The sequence below is a fragment of the Neolamprologus brichardi genome, chromosome 18, assembly GCF_056152115.1.
Source record: "Neolamprologus brichardi isolate AB-2024 chromosome 18, ASM5615211v1, whole genome shotgun sequence".
NCBI lineage: Eukaryota > Metazoa > Chordata > Actinopteri > Cichliformes > Cichlidae > Neolamprologus > Neolamprologus brichardi.
In genome coordinates this window covers 16,617,605-16,632,133 of record NC_142121.1, presented here as the reverse complement: position 1 = coordinate 16,632,133, position 14,529 = coordinate 16,617,605, and the positions used below count along the sequence as shown (strand labels likewise).

Here is a 14,529-nt window from a genome sequence, read left to right as displayed (position 1 = left end):
ATAGCTCGGTGTAATCTACCCCTGTGATATTATAGGATGGGAGATCTCTTCTTTGTCACCCCCCATAAAAAAAAAAAGACAAGCATGATCACCTCATTACCTCAGCAATAAAATAATACAGCCTCCAGTGCAGTGTAAGCAATGTCAGTGTGCAGAGTCCAGCGTCTCCACGGGCTCGTTTTTAGGAGATGATTGTTAAAGTCTTAAGCTCTGAGTTCGGATCAGCAACTGGTAATCCAGCACCATGCCCTCGGGGAAGAAAGTCAAGCTCATCCTGTATGAGGTGCTGCAGTTTGCAGCACTGATTGTACCCATCTTTGTAATCATGGAGAGATTTGCCAGCCTCATATACAACGTGAAAGGACGGGATCACACAGCATACTGGCTCGTTGTGGCGGCTTCTATTGCCTATGTGACCTCTGTGACCTTGCTGGTGTGGGCTCCTGTCAGATATATGACTATTAAGCAGCGGGGATTCATCAGAGAGGTCATGCAGTGGTGAGTTGAGGCTTTTGGAACGTAATAAGTGACAAGCTTATTGTTTTGTGTGTATAAACATAAACCGAGTCTGTGTAACCTTTAAAAAAAAAATTATAAATCTATCTTAAATGTGAAAAGTCGAGTTTACTGAGTAAACTTTAGTTCAGTTCTGTGATTTGCTGCTACAGTCTTAAATTGTCTGGTATTACAGCTCATCATTTGGTAGTATTTATTGCAACTGAAATTAAGGATCAACTATTTTAACTATTAATTATTTGTTTAATGACTCTTCTCTACTAAGTGCTACCCCTAATAATACAACCTTTTAGCTCATGTAAGTATATTTATGTCTTAGAAATGAAGTCTTCCCTTACTCTCAAAAGGGAATATAAACCAAGTGAGCATAGATAACAACTGTAATTGAGTGTAGCTGCTGTGTTATAGAGTAGAATTATTAAGCTGCATGAAACTGAAAGACTACTTCAAAGTCTTTTCAAACACAAATTAAAAATCTAAATATAAACTCATGCACTTGTTAAAAAAAGAACAGTTACGCTTCATTATGGGATGATCATTATGTAAATGTAAGCTGTGTGTTTTTCAGGAGACCAACAGCATTGGCATATCTAATCCTGTGCACATTACCGTGCTTTGCTATCCTAATAGCCAGCTCCAAGGTAATGTCACCAAGACTGATTGATCTTGTCACTGAGGAGCACTTGTTGATGTTTTGTTCAGTCATGCTCTGACAGGGTCCTTGAAGAGGCATACAGAATTTGTTGTAAACAGTCCATTAGAGGCCACAGTATTAAGACACTATAATTATTCACTGAGTGAACAGCGACATGCTACACTGCACCACACAGAAAGAAAAGCATCCCTTCTCACTGACTCACAATGATCTCTTGAGGTTTACTTATTCAATGTCAATCTACAGGTAGCAAGAAGTTGTACTCTTAAACAGTTGTATTGTATTCTTTATTAGGTAATTATATAGTAATGAAGTAAATACTACATGTTTGTACACCTATTGTTTTTGCCATATTGTCAAAGAATTTGTGAGAAGGACTTTGGCAGGGAAAATAGGTCCCCAGTCACAAGACTGCCATCCCTCTGAGCTATTCAGTAACCTATAGTGAAAACAACAGGTTGTCCATTAACTTAAGGTTTGATGCTATCCCCGACCCTAAAAAGAAAAGAATTTTCATTCCTACATTACACTGTGTCATTTAGTATTTTATTGCTGTTCCAACAAGAACATAAATAAGCACAAAGATGTTTCTCATATTTATTCACCCAGTGTTTCTTATTTTACGGGCGTAAAGATGTAAATCTGCAAGGATAGGGAAGTAAATCCTAATGGGAATGCAGGCGCTTCTTTCTCATTGGAGACAAATGTTACAAAGACTGTCAGTTTCATTTTTTTCCCTCACTTTATTCTTTACCATTGCTTATTCATTCATTGTTTTTTTTTCTATTATTGTGAAACCACAGGTGCAGGTGGACAGAGGACAGACACTGGACAGTTTCTCTGAGTTGCCAGTTTCCCTGGTGCTTTTCTTCCTCATCTGGGTGGATATCATTGAGAGGATCCGACCCTGCAAACTCATGGGAAAATGTAAGGCTTGAATTCTTCCAAATCTTTTATGATTATTGAATATTTTTGCATCACATTTCATCTTCTGTGGGAGTGGTTATTTAACTGAAGCCATAGACCCTTTGCGCTTATTTTATTGGTTTGTTATTTTATTAATGCAGCACAGACTGCAAGCTAGTTCAGAGAAATATCCCTCACTTCACTCACATCAGATTTCAAATCAGAATCAGAATCAGAATACTTTATTAATCCCGAAGGAAATTAGGGTTACAGCAGGCAGCACGCTAATGGCGCTTGCGCACTTACAAAGGAACCTTCTGACCAAACTTTACACAAACATCACATTGGGAAGACATGTCAGAGAGGTAGGCTGATAGGAAAAAAAACGAAAATACATAACATGAGGTGAGAGGAGGAGAAAAAAAACTCCACTCAGACTGAGCTCCTAGTGGCAGATCAGTTTGATAACAGAAAAAAAACACATCAGCACAAAAAGCACATGACTATCAATACACCATAGAAACACAAGACAAGCAACAGGGGCGGGTAGAGAGTAAGAGAGAGCCGGTGTAGACAGCGCATCCGGTTCTGCAGCATGTCTGCGCTGGTCCAGTCGACCGCCATCTTCCCCGGGAGGGGACAAGCATCGAAGGTGTTTGGAAAGGGAGGGGGGATGAGTGTGTATCAGTGTATGTGTGTGTGTCCAGAGTTCAGCTGAGACAGTGTCCTTCGCCCTGCTAGGCTAAGTAAACAGTCTTCCAGCCAACCCAGGTGGCCTTGCGTAGGATAGGAAGAACAGTCTAAGCACAGTCTGTTATTAGGGTGTTTTTATTCAGCTCCAGCCTTGAGATCACAGCTGGCGCCGAAGTGGTAGCCGCATGAAGTGATGGTGGTTTTTACTTTAGTGCGAGCAACTCATGTGAATTTCAAAGCTGTTCTAACAGTCCAACACTGGTCTCTCAATCTCCTGTTGGAGAGCCGTGAGCTTCTCCATGATGTTATCAAACTTACACTCTGTGATGTTTTCATTCTTGTGCTCGAAGAGCAGATTCTGAGAACTTCTCCAAGATGTAATCCAATTTTCGCTCAGAGGTCTTATTCTGAGTGTTCACGGCAGCCGTAAGCTTCTCCAAGATCTTATCCGTGCTGCGCTCAATGAGCCCATTTTGAGAACTCACCATCGATTCAATCCCAGCGGGCAGCCTTGTGGGGTTTTGAACAGCCGATTCCACTTTCTTTAATCTTCATTAAGTCAGGGCCAAGCCAGCTCCGATCAGCAAGAACCCTGTTATCATGGTTCCGAATAGGTAGATATCTTCAGCACTCAGGCTCACCCGAGCCCAGACTTCTCGTTGAGAAAAGGGTGTCAATTGCATTCAGGGACCAGTTGATCAAATCCATAATTCCTCTTTAGATTTTAGAGAACAGACTGTGAGAGAGTGTTCCAGGGAAAAGTAATACAAAAATACACGAGACTAGACAAGGATACAAGAGGCTAAGCAGGGAAGATAAGGGGGAGAGGAGAGGAGAAAAAGTCCGACCGCCTTCGCCAAGAGCCAAAGAGGATGATAATAAACACACCCTTCCTAATTTAGCTGTTTAGTAAGCTGCAAAATTTTCCAGCTTTCCCTAATACATCCCTGTACCACTGCTATATTGCGTCAGTGCCTGATTCTGTTTATCTAGACATAGCATTTTCAGTGGGAGAAATGTTTTCATCACCAAGTGACGATTTATAAGGTTGGGGAAACCTGCAGTCAGCTGAGACAGAAGAAACACTTGAATGAGTGATACTTGAAAATGTTTCTACCACTGAAAACTCTACATCCAGATGAACAGAGTCAAGTTATTGAGACTTTGGTCATAGACTTCTGGTGCATTTTCTAACCAGTTGAATACAACCCACCTAAACAGCTGGAGAACACAAGAGCACAAAACATGACCAAGATGACAAATTCTCCAAATTCAAATCATGTATCTGCTAAATGTACAGTAAGAAGCCTGATTCATGGAAGCTGGACCTTACAGTCTACAGTAAACCCTAACACTAACCACCTTACCCCGTCACATGATTGTCGTTACCTATGCTAAAGATGATTTTTCTTCTCTTATTTTTAAAAAATGATTTAAAAAAAGACCAGTTCTCTTGTTATTAGCTAGTCTTTCGGATAATCTAACTTATACAGAAAAATTTGGTTTTGTCATTTATAGCAGACAGCTTAGATTCAGACTTTGACATATCAGGCCCTGTCCTCACCCACATGGAACCAGTGACCACCGTATCAAGCCAGATGAATCCTGAAGAAGGCCAGAACGGTGTGACCCAAGGCCAACCAGAGGCCAAAAATGGCAGTCCCTCTAACAGATTCCACGATGTTGCCAACTCACCACCAAGAACACGAATCACCAGAACAGCCTACTTGTACTCCTCAACCTCACGCCCTCTGTCGTATTCGGGTCGCCCAAGCATCCTGTGGAAAAGGGACGGAAGGTCAGAAATATTTGTGGATAGTTTCCTTTTCTGGTTTGACACTGTGGAGATGGTGAGAGTGGCAGGACTGCCCCCAGTGTTCTACTCAGGCTGGGTGTTCCCAGTCTACATCCTCACCTTCCTGTCTACTCTTCGTATGATTATCACGCCTCACAACCCCTTGCTGTCTTCTGCTGGATTTGCTCTTCAGGACTTCCCTTTCTTTGTTTTCCGGGTTGCTCTGATTGCTGTGTTTGGCTTTGTAACACCCCTCTTATACCCATTGAAAAATGTCCTGGTAAGCCTAGCTTTTATCTATTTCACATTTCTGACCAGGCTGAAAATTTTTAGACATCACAGCCTGTTTTGAGGAGGAGTGGCACATTCTGTTGTTGATGAAAAAGCCACTTGGACTGTGAGTATTTTGACAGTTGGTCTTCATGTGTGGAGAGCAGCACCAAATCAACAAGATGCTGGTGCTGATGATGGCGAGCAGCATGTTTGAATTTTTCTGGCTTCTAATGCATTAAAAGGACATTCAAACCAAAGTGCAAAAATCATTCCGAATTTTGTTTAAAAAACAGGTGTACAGATGGAAGTATAAAATAAGCCAACTCTCATCTTGATTAAAATATATTTATTGGTGCAAATGTTTATCTGCTTAGTTTTGTATTTTAACTTTAAATTTGTTTACATTTCTTTTGAATAAAACCTTGAAAAAGAATCCCTTATGTTGACACTGGTGTATATTCTGTAAATACTTCAAAGCTAATCTGATTTTATTTATTTGTTAAAGGAGACAAAGTTAGGTGGATTGACAATGGTTTGATGCGCTATATCAGATGAAGTACACATGATTCTGAAGTGAATTCAAAGTGTAATTTTCATTGTGAGGCCCAAAGAGATTTAATTAATTTTTACTTATATAGTCCCAATTCCCAAAACAGTCAACCCAAGGTACTTTATATTGTAAAGTAAAGACCAATATTATAGAAAAAACCCCAACAAATATATGACTCCTTATGAACAAGGACTTGGCGACAGTGGGAAGATAAAACTCCCTTTTAACAGGAAGAAACCTCCAGCAGAACCAGGCTCAGGGTGGGGCGGCCATCTGCCTGGTTGGAGGTGAGGAGAACGAGAAGAGAACAAAGTGAAACAGGACAAAAAACAAACTACGGAGAGAGCACCAGAGTTTAATAACTGCTAATCATTAAATACAGTAGTGGTGTATAAAAGTGAAAATAGAGTTAAAATAGACAAGTAAAGAAGTTCATCATGGGAAGCCCCCAAGCTGCCCAAGCCTATTGGTTCAGTCCAGCTCTAACTATAATGACATTTTTAAGAATAAGCTTAAGAGAGTGTTTATCTCCCAAATTTAAACTAGGAGCTGGTTTTATAGCTGGTTAATTGGTGATCCTAAAGTGACTACTGATGTGAACATGGGCATGACTGACTGTCTGTATGGTATTAGCCCCGCAACAGATTGGTGACTTGTCCAGGTGTATTTGGCCTTGCTACAACTGAGATATTCTGCAGCTTCTCTCACAACCCAGAATTAGATTAGCGCAAGAACATGGATGGACAACCCACTCAAAAATGCAACAAACAAACAAATGAAGGTAAGTTAACTTAGAAATAAATAACTGTTCGGTAAACTTTCTGGGTGTGTCAAGTAGGTGATAAGCATGATGATTTCAGACAAGGTAATTAAACTTGTGATTTAAGAGCTGATGCTTTGTCTTTGGTCGATAAGTACAGTTTTATTATACAGCATACTCACCTGGACATCCTTTATAAAAGATCTTGTTTGTTCAGATGGAGTGGCTTACTGCTCAATCTTTGGGAATTTGTCTCAAGAAATTGTGTGGCAGTAATGGTCATATAATTAATGCCACAGGGCAGCCAATCAAGAATCTCATAAACAGATGGTTAGTTTGTTAAAGGCAAAAAGTAAAACATCTTAACAAGTATCTGGGCTATCACAAGCTTCCAAAAAGATAAACACCATTCTTCCAAAAGATATGCTGTGCTTCTAAACATTGTTTGAGCGTTTGATTGGGTTGGGATTTAATATCACAACATGTGATAATCATTTTCATGGTCCACACAATCTTTGATGAGTCCTTCTAGGCTACAGCTATTATCCTCATCTGGCAGAAATATCCACACAGACCACACAGATTAACTTCCTCCTGAAGAACGTCTTGCCACTTGGCAGCCATTTCAATATGCCTGTGGGTAATTATTTGCACACTTATTTGAAGCGTTATCTAAAACAGCTTTGAATTCAAAAAGGGCCAAAGAATATTTTACCATACGTTTTGGGAATCATCAATATGGTTCTTGGCAAATGTTACACAAGCCTTTGTGTTCTTTTTAGTCAGCAACAGTTTTCTCCTTGGAACTCTCCTATGCACAGAGCTGGCAAAGTACTTAAATAGAAGTATAAATACTGCTGTTAAAAAACACTCCAGTAAAAGTTAAAGTACTGATTCAACTTATTTACTCAAGTGAAAAAATACCAGCTCTAAAATGTACTCAGAGTAAGAAAGTAAAAATGAGCTCTTTCGAGGATGTTTCTATTTTTGTGCAAAGCTAACTGAACCTAGTTGCTATATTAGCATAATGAGAAAATAATATCACTGGACTCTGAAGAGTTCCATGGAGGAGGCTGTGCATTGGTGGCATTTATGAAAGAACCATAACATCCATTACGATAAAAATAACATTGGATGAAAGGGAACAACGATGGCTACGTTTTGAGAGTAAAATGATGGCTGCACACCAAACACTGTGGACACAGCAGCAGTTTAAATAGAAACTTTTAAGATCAATTTTTTTCCCTGCTCCCACTCAAGCAGTTGAGCTGTCTCACGCTAACCTCCAACATTTCATCCCATACACACCCATTATAAACTCAGAAATGGTGACTGGAACTGAAGAAAAAGTATAAAAGATATTAAAAAGATAAATACAACCTGAATAGTTCAATGTTGTGGCTTCATTTTACAGTTTGAATGGTGTCTGTCGGTCAATGTATGTGGAAGTAGTTAGATTGGAAAGAGGCGTAAGTTGAATGAGAATTTGAAGATTCTCCCATTGAAATACACTGTAAATTTTTGTTGAATAAAGTTGAATAATTAAAAAAAATATATAAGTTAAGAATGAGAAAAATACAAGCACACGTGTCTAAAAGAAGAGGAATCTAATGGTGGTTGAATGGTTTTTCTAAGTTGAACAGTGTTAAAGGAGATAGCGTACAAAAAAACGTACTGAAGATGAAAAGTAGAAGAACAATACTGTGGATGTTTAATCAGCATCCATACTAATTATATTGGAGTGGATCTTAGCATCATGGGCTAAAATTCAAATGAATCTCTGCTACAGTAGCAGTTAGTCTGCTTCAGTTTGATTTGCAGCATGTTTCACAATATGAAAAATAAAACATTTAAACATTTAAAAGCACGAGGGCTTACACGTAAGCTTTAAATTTCCAAGTTTATCAAATCTCACTGAGCATCCTTACCTTTAAATCTAACCTTTCTTCTTCCTCTTCTGTCCTCTTTCTTATCTTTCTCCATCTCTGAGTGAAGCTCTTTCTTTTCTCTCCCTGTGAAATACAGCAGCTGGACCCTTAGCTAGCGACACACTGTGTAACAAGCTGCACACAAACAGTTTGTGTGTTTGCTGATGGTTGTTGAGCTGATAGAAACGTTACATTTGAAATTACCTGCCACTTAAAAAAGTCACTCCCTTTAAAAAAGTCAGGACTAGCTAGATGCTGAATTACCGCAGCGTACAGACACCTGCAATAATTCTGGTGTTGTGGCAAAAACAATGCATGAAGGCATAGCAGTAGTTTATATGGTTCTATGGCTGTACAACTCAGTGGACTGGAACCTTGATATGCATGTGTGCATGTTTCTGTGTGTATCTGTTGTTGTGACACAACAGAGAGCTGTTGTTGGTGTTTACTGTAATTGGCAGTCCTCCACCAGGACAAACCTGACAGAATTATACCCATGGTGCATTTGGTCTTTGTTCCTCTGATGCATGAGCCGGGGCTGCAGGACTAATTGTTTAAGGGAATTTTCAAACCAGCAACTATTCTCGAGCGAAGAAAGGAAGAAATGAATGGATTCAGCTGGATTGCTGCTGATAAATCTGAGCTGTAAATCTGTTGCCACACTAAGAGAGAAGATTTGTTGAAGGTGTTATTAATGATATACAAATGACAGGGCAATAGACAAGCAGCTATGATTCACAGTGAGAGACCATAGCTGGCCTGCTTTCATTTACCGGTATAGAAACTAAAATTATCTTCCCTTAATTTCCCCATAGCCACCATCAGCCTACTCTTTAATGATTCATATTATAATCTGCAAGAAGGCATTAGTGCAGCTCGAGTGATTATGACCATGTTGCAATACGTCATGTTGGCAGGATGGAGAGCACTTTTTCTTTCCCTTATGACATTGGGTAAATGCTCCAAATGATCAAAGGAAAAACACCAACAGCTTTACAATAAGAGACTAAGATCCACATTCATGGATGGAGAGTTCTCTGAGGCAGGCTTTCATTTATTTATTTATTTATCTGCCATCAAATTAACCCATCAAGCCTGCTGAGAGAGAGGCTTTGCATTAATTCTGGCATTTTAAAATTCATATTCAGCACAGTGAAAATAATTTTTGTTAAGTAGTTTTGTCTGGCTTGGAAGTCCAATTTCCTTATAACAGGAGGAAATAATCTTCTGCTCGAAGAAATATTCATACTGCCTCTAAAAAGGTGATTTTTTTGGTTGTACAATGTAAAGACGTATTCATTTATGATTTTTAATGATGTTTAATTTAATTTTATAGATGCATTTAGAGGATGAATCACAGTTACTTTGACTCCACAGGTCTATACAGTTTCTCTGTGCCTGTGGGTTCTTAATCCAGTGTCCAGAAACATACATATCAGGTTAACTGGTGAGCCTAAAGTATCAAAAGATGTTAATGTGAGGGTGTGATAGACTGGTGACGTGTCCAGTTTGTACCCTGCCTCTTACCCAGTAATATAGGCTCCAGCTAGTATAGGTGCCATCTCTCTGAAACCCTGAACTGAATAAGTCGCTAAGAAAATGGACACAAAGATTCAGACAGAGAATCCTCGCTGTGCCAAAACAGCCAAGCAAGGAAGCAATCAAGAAAAACTGGACTTTCAAATAGTTCCATTCATATCTTACTTTACTATCTGCAAATGTCTCTCAAAACTATATCCAAAGACTTTCCTTTATTGACTAGTTTCTGATGCACAAACTGCAAATAAAGAAGTTCCTATTTTACCCTAAATCTTTGTTGAAGCTGTGGAAAGAAAAATCCTGCTCAGCGCAGCTACACAACAAGGGGCGTAAGCTAGCTGCATAGCCAGTTATATTTCCTCCCTTTCTGATGCTGACCACTTTTCCATCTTTAGCCCGTGGCGATTACACTCTGTGGATTGTGTTAAACTTCATTAATTTTACCATTGTTAAATGTGCTATGAGTGAGTATTTATCAATTTCCACTGCTGCTAAACCAAAATAATTCAAAGAATGGATCAACACAGTTTGTCATTTTCAAGTTAACAATTAAGACTGTAAACTAAGAGCGATAAATCTGCTCTTTGCATTTTAATCTCAAAGAATGAATGAAAACTTTGGACTTTAGCCTGGCTTTCGCGTGAAGCCTGGTAAATGTCTAATAAGCTCTGACTTTGGACACTCACGTTAAATCTCTGGTTTGCTCCTTGAGAAATATTGCTGAGTCCCATTGTGTCACGCTTTGAATTAGAAATTGTTACATGCATTTGTTTCATCTCATTTGGACTATTGTAATTCTTTGTTTTCTTGTTTATGTAAGGCCTCCTTGGAATGTCTGCAGGTTGTCCAGAATGCTGGTGCAGGGCTTCTGACCAAGTCTTCCAAGTACTCGCATATCACACCTCTGCTGATCAAGCTGCACTGGCTCCCTATTAAATTCAGAGTCCACTTTAAGATCATGACTTTGACATTCAGTGCACTGCATGGTAAAGCACCAACATACATCAGAGATCTTTTACATCCGTTAATCCCCAACAGGTCCCTGAGGTCATGTGATCAGGGCTTGCTGGCTGTCCATCATACAAGGCTGAAAACAAAAGGTGACAGAGCTTTTGTAGCTGAGGCCCCCAGACTCCCCTTTGAGTTTGAGATCTCTGGACTCAGTGGTCTCATCCTTTTAAACTTGCTTTTGGTTCATTTTTTGTTTTTATTGTTTAATGTTTTAGCTTCTGTGAAGCACTTTGTGATTTTTTTCTTGAAAGGTACTATACAAATAAAATTGCACTTGCTTACTCATATGGAGTAATTCCCAGTCGTGAGGGCTGGGTTATCTTGTGATTCTTAACTGTAGTTTAATTAACACATTACAAAATTTGTGATAGCGCCCCAAACTATTCCTGCTTATATCTGTAAGCAGTCAAAATTATTTACAGTATATAACCAACCAACCAACCAACAGTCTTGAGAGAAGCAAGCAGCTAACCTTAGTATTTAGTCATATCACCCACTGTTAGACTGCCTGAGGTTAAAAACTGGCAGGAACAAACTGATCAAACTGTGCCTGACTGTTCACATGTTAAATATAAAGCTCAAACTCAAAAATACTTCTGACTAAACCGACTCTTTCAAAACAAAATGTTCTAAATATGATTATTCTGTTTTTGTTTTTTGTTGTTGTTTTTTCGAGGTACATGATTTTAATTAAAAATATAAGTCTTAATATTTCTTCAGGTAGAGTCCAAGATCAAAATGAAACATGTCAGTGCGCAGTGTTTTTTCTGGGTTTTTTGCTCCCACAATGCAATGGGTTGTTAGAAAACATGGATAAATACCTGTATAAAGATGTATTTATATTAGCATGGTACACTGTTTTGCATTTTGCAAGATTTAAATCTTTTAAGTTTGGGGGGGGTTTGTCTATATTTGGACTGTACCATCAGCAGTAAGTTTTATTTATGAGTTGTGCAAATGTTGCCACAGACATATGCAGTTCCCATCAAGGATCTTCCACACCTGTTTTTGCATGCTGATGTCACTTGAGCACTTGACACTTGCTAAAATCGTGTCTAAAGTGGAAATGGATGGAAATAGTACGGATAAATACACAGATTTTCCTCTCTTGATTTCAGTGGGTTTTTTTTTAACTTAATTGTAAAGGAAACAGTCGTCATATTTTGTCACAAATGGAAACAGAGTAATTTCCTGTACCTTCTAAGCCCAGTCTCAAGATAACATGGAAAAATCCTGACATCGGAGGAAAATGACACAAAAGGAAGCAATGGCAAAGAAAGAGAGACAGAGAGAGGATATTGTGGAAAGAAAAGAAGATAATACGATAGAGTGAGAGGAAAAAAAACAGATAACAGAGAGAGATGGCGGGGAGGAGGAAAGTTGGGGGGTGGTGTTTAGGGAGGGGTGAGGCTTTGTAAATCTGAGAGGCTGGAAGCGCATTTGAATTCAGGCTGTGTGTCTCCTGCGCTAGCCGAATGTTACCTGCTCTAGCATGGCAACAGAGAGAGGGAGAGTGGTGAGCTTCAGCTGCAGCCTCCACACACACAAACACACGCACACACACACACGTGCATGCACAGCAACAACAGGAGTGCGAAGAGTGACTCAGGTAAGCAGGAACGCCCCTGATGGAAGACGACCCTCGAGAGAGCAAAGCAGCGTGTGCAGTGAGAGGGAGAGATACTGAAGGAGGAGCCATAGAGCTGGCATTTTTTTGAGGAGGGAGAAAAAGAGGAATCACGCTGAAGCTAAAAATCTCTGAATCTGGACTCCCAGGGTGGGCTTACATTGAAGGATAGACAGGAAAAAAAAGAAAGATGGATGTGGAGCGATGCAAGTGTTCTTATTGGACAATTTTGTGAGGCTGCAAAGCACTAAGGGACACAGAAGAAAATGATATTTAGTTTTAATAGCAAGACCATTCGGAGGGCTTAAGCCAGGGGGAGGCTGAATGGGAGGTTTTTAATTTTTTTGGACAGGGTGAGCTGGGACAAAGAAATGGGTCGGGTTTGGTATCAGGAAGGTAAACACACACAGGATGGAAAAAGAACCACCTGTCCTTCTTAAGATGAGGTGAGCGCACATTAACAGAAGCACACACAGAAACCTCGCACACACTCGGCACATCACACCGAGTCTTCAGGACAGTTTCGCAGGATTCACGATAGATTGGATCCTTGCTCCTCGCAAAGTGCGTGACTTTGAAAATGCTTTAAGACGTCTGCCGTCGGGATCCCCTGGATTCATCTGAGGACTGAACTTGTGAATAGAACCAGCCACTAAACTCCCAGGTGACTCTCTCCTGCGACAACCTGTGGACACAAGCTCTGCTTTTTTTTCTTTTGTGGGATCCCCCTAACAAAAAAAAAACCCAAAACAAAAAAAAACTCCCTGATGAGCTTGCAATTAGGTGGATCACCTGTCTCATGAAGATCCTGTCCTGAAACGAACCATTCCCGGAGGCTTCATCAGCCTGTCCCCTTTTCTCCCCCCAACTAGATGTCTTGATGTATTGCTGTGGGCTGGGACACTGGCGGAGAGTGCAGTCCACCTATGTAAGTGACCATTACAGCATCCATCCCATCTTTTTGATCTCATAGCAACATTGGAGTTGTTTGGTGGTGTGTGGATTTATCGTATACTTTTGCAAAAGGAAATGCCGATGATGCATTCATATTTATATCCAGGGTTGTCATTCATATGCAACGTATAAGCATGACAGAATTACTGCCTGCAAGCAGCTGTGAGCATGAGTCTTGCAACCTTTTATTTGCTGCTAAGCTGTTCATTTCTCAGTAACAATGAGTTTTCACCTGGGCTGCATTTTACCAGATGGTGAAAATGTCAAACAGCTCAGCATATTGACTCCAGTACAGGACTTTATAGCACCGTACCAAAAGATGGAATATCAGGTAATGGAGAGTTTCCTTTTTTTCCCACCCAGGCAACAGTTTGGTCACTGAGCAAGTAAAGTAAACAATGTGTGAAAATTGTCTTCAAAATTAAGACGATTAAGTGATACAACATGACAGTTCCCGTCTTCCTCACATCGTATGTCCTGGCTGAGGTTTCTGAAGGTGAAAAGAAACGGAGGAGGACAGACATGTGCTGTTATCTAATTGCAAGTCAAGTTTACTGTCCTCTCAATGACAGAGATGAGAAGGAGGACAGTTTCCAGCCTCTGCAGCGCTCTAATCCACCTGTTTTTCTTTCTCGTGCTTTTGCCTGTCATCTAACTCTCTCTTCACTTGCCCTCCTATCTCCTTCTATCCAGTCTCTGTGTATCCTCTGTTTAGTTGTGTTGTAGTCAATGGAGTGAGAGTTGTGCATTGTGCGATGGCGCTGACTGCAGAGCACCCTAACCACATTCCTACATGAAACAGGCTTACTGTCAGCCCTCAGCACTCAATAGGCTGTCAGCGCAGAGCCGCGCAGATTACCACGTACTGTAGTGCTGCATGTAATGTGTGCCCACCTCAGCAACGAGCCAGGAAAGGAGCTTACAGACTCAAAAGGCACGGCTGGGTAAAAGCAGTGACACATCCTCCTGACATTCAGTGTAGTTTCATTGACATGTGTGTGTGTTTGCAGGCTTAGTTTAGCACCTAGTGTTAAATAAGTGCGTGCAAATATTAAGAACTACAATTCTACAAAATCTCTTCTGTAGATGCACTCACTCTTTCTAATTTTTGTGCAGAAACTACATTACTCATGCATTATTTTTACTCACGTTGCTATGATACATTATGTGTCAGGGTGCTAATTACACTTGAGTGAGATATAAATACTTTTATAATAAATAAACAGCCCGGAGGCTGCTGGACCAATAAAGGTTGGAGAATAAATCACAGAAGTCACCACCTCAATAATCAAATTGATAAATAATCAAATAAACATGTTCTA

At 40.0% G+C, this 14,529-nt stretch overlaps 1 protein-coding gene across 1 annotated transcript; it reads left to right on the top strand.

The window, feature by feature from the left end:
* Positions 1 to 244: 244 nt before the first annotated feature.
* On the top strand, positions 245 to 5,152 carry tmem236 (transmembrane protein 236). The gene is made up of 4 exons (XM_006792191.2): positions 245 to 498; positions 1,085 to 1,157; positions 1,975 to 2,098; positions 4,289 to 5,152. Exons 1-4 carry the CDS (start codon positions 245 to 247, stop codon positions 4,915 to 4,917), a joined length of 1,080 nt encoding a protein of 359 aa, XP_006792254.1. The 3' UTR covers positions 4,918 to 5,152.
* The last annotated feature ends 9,377 nt before the right edge of the window (positions 5,153 to 14,529 follow it).